We start from the raw sequence: 12057 nt of genomic DNA, 5'->3' as shown, positions 1-12057 counted from the left end.
GAGCTGTTCATGGTCCTGGGCCCATGAATACGGTAAGACCCTTTAAGAAGATGAACGAAGATAGGACAGAAAGATATGATGAAATAGGAATCTCTATGCCCCAGTAGCTGGTGGGGGTGATTATTATGTTATGGAGTGTCCTTATCTACCTCGCATCAAGCGAGTTAAATTCGAATTTCTTTGATCACTACTGTCAGTACAAAAGATCTAGTTTAATTCTTGAATGATGTTCTATGGTGTCTTGATACAACTTGTGTGATGTTAGGCTGTACAAACAAACTCGACAAACGCTAGGATGATATTACTTTTCAATTGATGATGCTGTGTTAGTACTATTTGTTAGCTTCTTCTAACAGCTATCTTTAGAGATAAGATCTGCACTGTAAATGGCATGTAGATTGCAGATAGTTTTCTTGCCTTCAGGTGGCTGTTAATGGGCGATTCTGTTTGTTCTGTAACTGGGAAATCATTTGATTACTATATGTGATATCAAAGTTCTAGGAGATATCTATATGAGATGATTTTGCTGTCAATCTGAACTATGAACTCTAGATATTATGAGTATTGGCCTGGCAGAGGAGACACAATATTGGGCTTTGCAGCATCAAAGGAGGTAAGCATATGAAGTTTAATCTTCTTTTTCTTCAATTCCACTGTTGATATTTATACCATATCTCACCCTTGAAGTTTCTTTGCGTTGTGCAATTTGTGATACTTAAATCTTCCTGTTCTCTGCATTTTTCTCTATGTAGATGACATGGTAAGCATGCATTTCCAACAATGAAGGTTCTGAACCGACTATTTTGGAGAATCCAGTTTGTATGTATTCCCTTTGTGGTTCATTGAAGTCTGATATTAATATTGTAACCATATTCCTTCAAGGACCCTGTATGAATCTATGCAAGGAAGTGGGTGGATAAGCTTGTTGATTCCATCTTTGTAGAATAGAATGAATGGCAGAGACGGCAAGCACAAGTGGCTGGATGAGTTTGTTGACATTCACAGAATAGAACGGATGGCGCACGGCAGACTACAGATTCAACGACATTTGCACGATTGATGGTAGTCTTTTTACCCCTTATATGTGTTGAGGATCGTAGGGAGAGGAGTCCCACATCGGCTAATTAAGAAGTTCATAATGGATTTATAAGGAATACATCTTCATTGGTATGAGGCGTTTTGAGGAAACCAAAAGCAAAGCCATGAGAGCTTACGCTCAAAGTGGACAATATCATACCATTATGGAGAGTTCGTGATTCCTAACATGGTATCAGAGCCATACCCTTAACTTAGCTCGGTCAGTAAAATTCTCAAGTATCGAACTAAGAAGTTGTGAGCCTCGAAGGTGTAGTCAATAGTGACTCAAGTGTCGAACAAAGGGTGTACTTTGTTCGAGGACTCCAGAAAAGGAGTCGATCCTCGATTAGGGGGAGACTGTTCGAGGGCTCTGTACACCTCAAGGGAGGCTCTATGGTGTACTTTGTTCGAAGGGAGGGAGACTCTATGGTGTACTTTGTTCGAAGGGAGGGAGGCTCTATGGTGTACTTTGTTCGAAGGGAGGATTGTTGGGAGAGGAGTTTCACATCGGCTAATTAAGGGGTTGATTATAAGTAAGGAATACATCTTCATTGGTATGAGGCCTTTTGGGGAAACCAAAAGTAAATCCACGAGAGTTTGTTCAAAGTGGACAATATCATACCATTATGGAGGGTCCGTGATTCCTAAGAAGATAGTCATTCTATGGATGCAAATTCTGTTAATTCAAATGGTAACTTCCATCAATCACTGATACTGCCATCTTTGAGGAACATTATATATTTTCCCCTTGTGACAGGTGAATTGATCTGATTCTGTTCTTACTTCTGATTTTGATTAATTTGCTGTAAATATGTTAAATCTAAGCTTTATGTCTGTATCATTTTGCTTTTATCCAATGCTGAAGCAGAGAAACGTCGAGGAACCTACTTGACCGTGGACACGAGAAATATCCGGTCCCATATCGAGAAATTCTGTAAGTTTCTCTAGCAATTTCCTTCCATCAATTTAGGAACAATAGTTCCTGTTTTAGAATGTTATAGCTTTGGAGATAGCAATAGTTGGTGTTCATAAAAGGTAGCCATATTCTGATACAACTTGCCAAAAAGAATATAGAATAGTAGTGGAGAATTTTGGTTTTCATATCTAAGTTATGCTATTCTCTGGAAAGTCAAGATTTATCTGTTTAGTTGATGAATACAAAACGACCTTTAGCTACTTGAATTGAAAACTCTTTGATTACTGTAAAAAGAAAACAAACAAACTAGTGGGATTCCTTTACTTGTCATATTTAACAAGAACAAACCGATTGAACAAAACCAGAATGGAGGAAGGGGAGAATCACTTCTGCAAAGAAGCAGAATTGATTCTCTGTTGAAGGAGAAGAAATGTTATTTGGAACTGTCAAGAAAAAGTCAATATTCTATTGCGAGATTCCACGTTGGTTGGAGGGGGAGAACGAAGTATTCCTTATAAGGATGTGGAAACCTCTTTCTAGTACACGTATTTTAAAAACCGTGAGGTTGATGACGATACGTAAGTGGATAATATCTGCTAGCGGCGGGCTTGGGCTATTACAAATGGTATCAGTGCCAGGCATCGGACTGCGTACTAGTGAAGATGTTGAGGCCTCAAGGAGGGTGGACTGTGAGATCTCACATCGGTTGAAAAGGGGAATGAAGCATTCATTATAAGAGTGTGGAAATCTCTCCCTAGTAGATGTATTTTAAAAACCGTGTGTAACGACCCAGATCCACCGCTAGCAGATATTGTCCTCTTTGGGCTTCCCCTCAAGGCTTTAAAACGCGTCTGCTAGGGGAAGGTTTCCACACCCTTATAAATGGTGATTTGTTCTCCTCCCCAACCAATGTGGGACATCACAATCCACCCCCTTCGGGGCCCAGCGTCCTCGCTGGCACTCTTTCCTTACTCCAATCGATGTGGGACCACCCCCAAATCCACCCCCTTCGGGGCCCAGCGTCCTCGCTGGCACTCTTTCCTTACTCCAATCGATGTGGGACCACCCCCAAATCCACCCCCTTCGGGGCCCAGCGTCCTCGCTGGCACTCTTTCCTTACTCCAATCGATGTGGGACCACCCCCAAATCCACCCCCTTCGGGGCCCAGCGTCCTCGCTGGCACTCTTTCCTTACTCCAATCGATGTGGGACCACCCCCAAATCCACCCCCTTCGGGGCCCAGCGTCCTCGCTGGCACTCTTTCCTTACTCCAATCGATGTGGGACCACCCCCAAATCCACCCCCCTTTGGGGCCAGTGTCCTTACTGGCACACCGCCTCGTGTCTACCCCCCTTCGGGGAACAGCGAGAAGGCTGGCACATTGTCCGGTGACTAGCTCTGATACCATTTGTAACGACCCAGATTCACCGCTAGCAGATATTGTCCTCTTTGGGCTTTCCCTTTCAGGCTTCCCCTCAAGGCTTTAAAACGCGTCTGCTAGGGGAAGGTTTCCACACCCTTATAAATGGTGATTTGTTCTCCTCCCCAACCAATGTGGGACATCACACCGTGAGACTGACGGTCATCCGTAATGGGCCAAATCGGACAATATCTACTAATAGTGGGCTTCAACTGTTACAAATGGTATCAGATCCAGGCATCGGCTTGGTGCCAGCGACGACACTGAGCTCCCAAGGAGGATGAATTGTTAGATTTCACATCAGTTGGAGAGAGGAACACAACATTGCTTAGATGGGTGTGGAAATCTCTCATTCACATCCGTTGGAGAGGGGAACAAAGCATTGCTTAGAAAGGTGTGGAAATCTCTCCTTGATCGATGCATTTTAAAAATCGTAAAACTGACAGGAATACGTAACGTGTCAAAACAGACAATATCTGCTAGCAGTGGGCTTAGGCTCTTACAAATGGTATCAAAGCTAGGCATCGAATAATGTGTCAGCTAGGACATTGAGCCCTCAAAGGAGGTGGATTGTGAGATCCCACATCGGTTGGAAGAGGAGAATGAAACATTCCTTATAAGGGTGTGGAAATCTCTCCCTAGTAGACGTGTTTTAGAAACCGTGAGACTGTTGGCAATGCGTAACGGACCAAAGCAGACAATATTTGTTAGCGGTGGGCTTAGTCTATTACATTCTAATTTTCCGTTAATCACCATGGTGAACGACCAAAAAAGTGATGTCGGAGTTGGCCTAGAATATTTGGGAGAAAAAAAAGTAACATGAAGATGATATCATAAGTTTGAACCTTTTCTAACTTTCTTAATTAATACTACACAAAACTTAAAAGAATTGCATTGTCTAAAAGAATAAAAGAATAATGGTATGAAGATTTGAATCCTCCATCACAATTTTTTATGCCAAGGAATGGCATAGTCTAACCTTTTAGGACAATAGTTCCCACATGCTAAGGATGCTCATCCAGCCATACTTATTCCTTTCTCTCTACTAATAAAGAATAGATTTCCAAATGTAGCAAAATTTTTAAAATTTGATTCTCGTTTTTTTTTATTATACCAATTTTACCCTCATGTGCGTGTAGCAGCATATTACGTATACTTTATATTTTGTATATCTGATTCACGATAAGTTAATTGATATTTTCATTAGTGTAACAATACTCATTTAAAACTCATTTCCAGGTATAATATTGATGTATCAATGGCGTTGATGGTCTGCATCTGTTGCGATATGGTCATTCCTCATTTCCAAAAGTGAAGACTATCCCTACAAATCAACTCGAGTTCTTTCAGCATGGTTAGTCTTTACTTACATGCATTTTAGGAAAATTCCTAAGAGGTCACCAAACATAAAATTGCTCTAAACGAAGCACGCTTAATCATGGAATTCCTATGATTAAACCACCAAAAAGGAAGATGCACGACTTTCAATTCTTTTAAGCATTTCTTAGTCATTATATCTTCAGGATTACTCTCGTTCGGATGTGGTCTCAATTCATTCATATACCCTTCCTTTATTCAGCTGTCACACTTCAAATGCATTTTGAACGAGTACTAATATCATTGTTATGTTTATATGAATCCGGAGTGAATGTTATTCTTGAAATTGTATGCTTGAATAAATGTTGATATACTACTTAGGCACTAATGATATACTTGAATTAAATTTTGAATCCATATTAATTTTATAAATGACCATTGATGTATTATTGGCGTACTAATATACTTACAATAATGTTCTTTTTCAATAAATATTGAAATAGATATACCAATAATACATCAACACTTATTATAAATACATCAATGAAACATCAATAATGTTATACTTCAAATGAATTTGGAACGATTGCTGATATATCTTGGATTCGTGCAGCTACGAGGACACACTAGATTTGAGTCGTTTTTCTTGACCGTTTTTAATCTCTTAATATATTTATTGTTCTAAGAGTCTCCCGTTTATAAAATGAAAGAAAAAAATTATCGTCATGTTTACCTTTGAGTCTATGTGACGATATGTAATCAAAGTCTGAAATGAAAGACTGTTTCAATTATTTAACGAATGTATTATAACTAAGTGTATATAAAATGTTGATTGTCAACATTTTATTCAAACATCAGGCGGTTAAATTCATTAAATAAACGAACCTTTTGCATACATAGATGTTTTGAAAATTTATGAGATATTTTTCATGTGAAATAAATTTATGACAATTACCGTGTGCATGAGTTAATTGTACCACTAGGGTCCGTGGACCTACATTTTGATTTTGACCACGATTAGTTAGTCTATGATTTTTGAAAACTAATCACTGAAAACTAATCACAAGCTTACAGGCTGATGATCGATCAGTACCTATGGTGGTTTGTTTAGGGTCAAGCTAGGTGATCTTATTTTGAGGCAAGCCACGTGTGATCTAGTTTTGAACGTTTTTAAGTCCCTCAAATTTACGATACTTTTTTTTTTACTGTGTGTGCATATCTAACCCCATTAAGAGAGTTACTAAGTATTAGTGATATTCATCATTTCAATTCATACTATGTCTAACAACTCTGATCGATCTAAACCCAAAAACTCGAATCACTACAGAGTTAGGTGTAGGTTGGTAAATGAGAGACTTCTAGAACGTAGAATCGTATCAATTAGTCAACGATATAAATAAGACCTATAACCGTTATCGAGAGTTCAAATAATTCATAAAATATTTAATATACGTCGATATATCATTATTTTATCGATGTATTAGTAGAATCTAAACCTCGACGACAATATTTTAGTCCTTATTACCCTCAACAAATTCCAAATAATTTATAATAATCATCTTGCTTGCTGCCTTAAAACAATAATTTCCACGCCAACTTTGACTTCCAATCCAAAGTCAAAAGTCAACACACATTTATCTTCATGTTCTTGGCCAAGTAAATCTCTGTCGTTACCAAACTAATCACTGTTCTTTTATCTGTCTTCAAATGATTCGTTAATTAACGTAGCTGACACGACATGTTTGTTCTTTTTCTTAATTATTTTCTGTTTGTTTGGTGAGAAAATAATTATATTGAAAAAAAATAACAAAATACATAGAGATTTAATTAAATTAAGTGAACTAATTAATGCATAATTCAGCTACGTTGATCAAAGCTGTTTGAAATTATTATGAACACTAAAATTTAAAAGAATATATAAGAACCACCAAGCTATGATAATCCTTCAATGTATGAACTCCTCCCCATTTGAAAGCTCTTATGAATCAAATTGTTGATCTGCAAGAAATAGCAAGAAATTAAATCAAAATAATAATCCGATAACGTTATAGATAACAAAACAAAGAAACATATGGGTGGATGTAGTGTTCGGGACAACTCCCGTTAGCTAAGTAAAAGATACTATCTCTGTTGATACGAGACATTTTGAGAAACGCAAGGTAAAGTCACAAGAACTTATGTTTAAAATGGATAATATCATACCACTGTTGACGTTTGTCATGATCTTAACTTAACTATGTCAATAGAATCCTCGAAGATACAGTAAATTATTCGGGATAATAAGAAACTTACCGTAGAAGATCTTGGATATATAAGTAAAAGACATTATCTCTATTGGTACGAGACATTTTGGGAAGTCATAAGTAAAGTCACGAGAATTTATGTTGAAAGTGGATAATATCATACTACTGTAGACGTTTGCCCTTGTCTTAACTTAGCTATGTCAATAGAATTTTCGAAGATATAGAAAGCTATTATGATATGATGTGCTCGATAATAAGAAACTTACCGTAGAAGATTATTCCAGTACGATTCACTTGGTTCGTCCTCATTCATCAAAGACTCCAAGCTATCAAAAATTGAAGAAGATGAAGAAGGTGAGTTTGAATTGGTGGAGCAACCCAATGGATTTGTTTCACTCTCTGAAGTCAATGGAGGAAGAATTGGATAATAATTCTCAACTTGAACATAATCAAAATTTTCCATTTCTTCCATCTTAGCTTTATTCTTGTCCTCGTATTCAAAACCCGACCCCGACATGAACCCGCTCGTAAAACCAGCTTGAAGCTGGCTAGAGTTAGGGTTTTGGGTCGAAAAGCTAGCTCGAGACGGGTTAGAGTTAGGGTTTTGAAGGCGATCGAGGGGGGTGCTGGGTAGTGCTTGAGAAGGTGTGGTAGGGTTTAGAAGTTGGCATAGATTTTGTAGTAATTGGAGCTTGACTAGTTCTGCTTGTAACTTGAGATGATCATTGTTTAGATAATTTGCTATCCCATTGAACAATTGAGAATTGTTGAGCAAATGATTTAGGTCTGTTCTTGGCTTGTGAGTGTTTGGATCGATACCCATTTGTAGAAGTTTCTTCCTCAAATGGGTATTCCAAAAGTTCTTGATTTCGTTGTCTGTCCTCCCGGGAAAATGGCTAGCGATTTTCGACCATCTGCACGTTATTAAAGATTAAATTTATCGTAATCTAATCATTAGTATTGATTTAGAGAAAATAATCAAAACCCACTTTCGAATTTAGATTCATTTCTATAAACCCACAAACAAGAAGTGAAAGAAGAATATAAAGTCCACCGCTAGCAGATATTGTCCGTTTTAGCCCATTACGTATCACCGTTAGCTTCACGGTCTCCACACTCTTATAAGGAATGCTTCGTTCTCCTCTCCAACCGATGTTGGATCTCACAATCCACTCCCTTGGAGGTTAGCGACCTCGCTGACACATCACCCGGTGTCTGACTCTGATACTATTTGTAATAACTCAAGCCCACCGTTAGCAGATATTGTCCGCTTTGGCCCGTTACGTACCGTCGTGAGTCTCACGGTTTTAAAACGAATCTACTAGAGAGAGGTCTCTACACTCTTATAAGGAATGTTTCGTTCTCCTCTCCAATCGATGTGGGATCTCACAATCCACCCCCCTTGGGGACCAGCGTCCTCGTTGGCACATCGACCAATATCTGGCTCTGATACCATTTATAACAGCTCAAGCCCACCGCTAGCAAATATTGTCAGCTTTGGCCAGTCACGTATCGCCGTAAGCCTCGTGAGAGGTCTCCACACTCTTATAAAGAATGTTTCGTTCTCCTCTCCAACCGATGTAGGATCTCACACATACACACACACACACACATACAAACATACAAACCTGTTCCCAAGAACTGAATGAAGCTTAATAATAGCGGATTCTTCTTCTTCCGAGAACTTCCCTCTCTTAATATCAGGTCGAAGATAGTTAGTCCATCTCAACCTGCAACTTTTTCCGCACCTATTCAAACCCGCAAGCTTCGGGAGATTCCTCCAACTTCCATGGCCATTTCTTGCCACAAAATCAATCAATTTCTTGTCTTCCTCCGGCGTCCATGGCCCTTTCTTGACACCAATTTCATCACAACAAGGAGATCGACCCATTTTCAAGCACAAAAAACCCGACAAGAAGAGATGTGTTCTAATTTGTTTTGGTTAAGGTAAGGAAGATAAAATGGAGTTGGTTTTATAGAAGAATTAATGGCTCAAAAGATGAGTTTTTTTCAAAGTGATGATATCATGGTTGGCTATGAAGAGAGTATGTTTCCGTTTTCAAGTTTAATATTTTCTTTTTGGCTTCAAAATTGTTGGATTAGGTATACTTTTTTTATTTATTTTTATAAATAATATAAGAATTGTATATCGAAGACGATAGCGTATACCGTTGATTAACCGTGTCAATTTATAAGTAGTTGTTAGGGCTCGTTATTAAAATAAAATAGACGAAATTAATAAAAATATCCATAAATTTCGTATTTTGTCTCAAAAATACGTATGAAGTTTCAAAAGTTTCAATAATATTCTCGAGAATGTCATTCGGTTGGAAATTGTAAGTATTTTAATACTTTGTTTCAAAAATACTTATGAAAAGTTCGATGATATATGAATGTAAACTGTCTATTGACACGTGATCGGTGATCTTTTTTTAATGTACTTTTGAAAGTTTATTAGTATTTTTAGAACTTGGTACGATTATTTTTTAGCACTAATAATTTTTTAAAAATTTTGATGGTATTTTTGAAACATATATTAATGATTTCCATCCAAAACTAATGATAAAGATATTTTTTAATTTTTTTTAAAGATATTATATTATAAAAAAGGAGGAAGACATTCGAGCTGACCAATAAGTGGAGGTGTACATAAGTTGGGTCGGTTGTCGGGTTGTTTTTTTTTATTATTTAAAAAATGTTATTTATCCACCGTATATGTTACATAAATAAATAAAATCTCATAAAATTAAAATATCTTCACGGGTCATAACGCATCACTAGCATCGGTTACAAACGTTAAATATTCTTAATTTTTCCTAATAATCTTAAGAGTATTATAGAGTTGGGTTGAATTGTAATTCTATTTTTGGGTTGGTTAGGTTGACTCGACCAAAAATTTAACTCAACCCAAACGAAAAAGAATTTGATTTCGACCGTATAGTTCAGGTTGATCGAGTTATTGGACCATATTAACACTAGCTAAAGCATATGCTCTCGACCTAAAAGTCGAAACTTACTTTTCAGTAGCTCAATCATAAGAACTCTTGAGTTACGCATGCTTAGCTTGGATCAATTTTATGTTCGGTGTCCTTTTAAGAATTTTTCTAGAAAGTCGGTAAGTGAGAACATAATATGTTAAAGGAACTCGTATTCGTTTGTGGGATAGTTTTCGAAGATAAAATAGTCACGACTAACGATAATATCGGAGCTATCAGGTGCTGAATATAGATTCTGAATCTTAGTCCTTAAGTTTGGGCACGGGTTGGTCGTTTTATTATTATTATTTTTTAATTTAAAGAAAAACATGAGACAACAAGCTTTGTTGGCAGATTTTGGGACAGGAAATCAACCATCTTAACCATCTATGATCTCAACGGTAAATTTTGAGTAGTTAATTAGGAACACAAAACAATTGGGATTTGACAATCTTTTAAATAATCATATTAAAGTAATGATAATTTGTATCGTTCTCGATTGGATCATAGCTAAGTAAATATAACATCAATTTTGACTCGATTATCCGTTCTTTCACACGTTAATAACTCTTGCTCAATTTGAATTCGACACCCGATGACTCTTACTGTGAGATCTCACATCGGTTGGAGAGGAAAACAAAGAATTCCTCGTAAGGGTGTGGAAACCTCTCCCTAGTAGACGCGTTTTAAAACCGTGAGGCTGACGACGATACGTAACGGGCCAAAACAGACGATATCTACTAACGGTGCGCATGAGCTGTTACACCTCCATTCCTCTAATCTCATGCGACATAGTTATGTTACTTACTCTTCACTTCTAAAAGTGAAAACTATCCGACCAACATGAGTCATTTCAGCATGTTTTGTTCTCACTTACATGCATTATAGAATTGTGCCACCGAAAAGAAAAGTGTACTTTGTTGGTATAGATAGTAATTTTCAATTCTTTTAAGCCTTTCATCCTCAATATCGCTCTCATTCAGTTGTGGTCTCGGTTCATTCATTTACCTCTCATTTACTCGGGTGTCACACACGACAATTACTGAAGTAAAAATAAATAAATTATATTTCTAATCTTTAAAATTATTTCAATTAAAACCTCAAACAAATAATATATCAATTTAATTAATAATTTCCTAACTATTTTACCCGATTCATTTTAAACTCAACTCAAAATCACGTAAATAAAATTATTCTTCTCCCAAAATTCCAAAAAATTACGTGGTCGTTCATAGAGAAACCGCTCAGAAAGTCGTTAGTATCCATTAAGATCCCACATTTCTATTTACTATGACGTAAATTCCTACGAACGAAATTTCAACAACGAATCTAAATTGATTCAGTTATATAACTTTAGGGTATAATTTAAATTCCGTTCGATGATAATAATAATAATAATAAATTGTATGAAGGAATGCCTCATTGCAAAAGTCATCAAATTTGTCATTTTATGATTATCCTTATTAAGCCATCAACAAAGAATTCATCTCAAATTCCAAATTAAATTTTAAAAATTGATAGCAATTATTGAGTCTTTAATTTCCTAAAAATAAATAAATAAATAAATAAATAAATAAATAAAAACCTTATGAACCATATAGTTTGAGACATTTATGTATACCAAACCTTACCAAACTGTGTAGAATTGAAGCTATCAGCTTCACATTTGTTCTTCATTTTTCAAACCTCCAACTGCCTTCACTTAATTCAAATTCAAACAAATTTAATAATAATGTTCTTGTTTTATATTGTAATTTCTTAGCAAAATAGTCAAATTCCTTTGATCGAAAACTTCTAGAACTGATCGGAAGTAAAGGGTTTGAATCTGTTTTCGTCTCTAAACTTCTCGTTCTTCATTGATATCAACCGTTTGGGTTCGCTAGAAAAGTGAATCTGAGAGACGTCGGAGTAAAGGAGAGTACAAACGGTTGATATCAATGGATTTCCTTTTCGATGACTCAATCATAGTAACTCTAAGGTTAAACGTGTTTTTTCTGGAGTAATTCTATATTGGGTAACCTAACCTCCTGAGAATTTTTCTAGAATGCATGTGAGTGAGGACAAAACATGTTTGAAAGGACTTGTCTTTGTTTATGAGGATAGTCTTCAG

The 12057-nt window shown here is 36.6% G+C and overlaps 1 protein-coding gene and 1 long non-coding RNA gene across 2 annotated transcripts; one reads left to right on the top strand and one right to left on the bottom strand.

Moving 5' to 3' along the window:
- The first annotated feature begins 1647 nt into the window (after positions 1-1647).
- LOC111776412 lies at positions 1648-5058 on the top strand. The gene is made up of 3 exons (XR_002812248.1): positions 1648-1834; positions 1946-2011; positions 4652-5058. It is a non-coding gene; the product is annotated as an uncharacterized LOC111776412 (long non-coding RNA).
- A 2176-nt stretch (positions 5059-7234) lies between these two features.
- LOC111776339 (transcription factor MYB41-like) lies at positions 7235-8875 on the bottom strand. Its single transcript, XM_023655770.1, has 2 exons — positions 8601-8875; positions 7235-7886 (listed from the first exon to the last, which is right to left on the bottom strand). The coding sequence occupies exons 1-2, from the start codon at positions 8861-8863 to the stop codon at positions 7235-7237; spliced, it is 915 nt and encodes a 304-aa protein (XP_023511538.1). The 5' UTR covers positions 8864-8875.
- Positions 8876-12057: the final 3182 nt, after the last annotated feature.

Source organism: Cucurbita pepo, chromosome LG15 (genome assembly GCF_002806865.2).
Source record: "Cucurbita pepo subsp. pepo cultivar mu-cu-16 chromosome LG15, ASM280686v2, whole genome shotgun sequence".
NCBI lineage: Eukaryota > Viridiplantae > Streptophyta > Magnoliopsida > Cucurbitales > Cucurbitaceae > Cucurbita > Cucurbita pepo.
The sequence above is the reverse complement of the archived record's forward strand: the minus strand, read 5'-3'. Positions and strand labels throughout refer to the sequence as shown.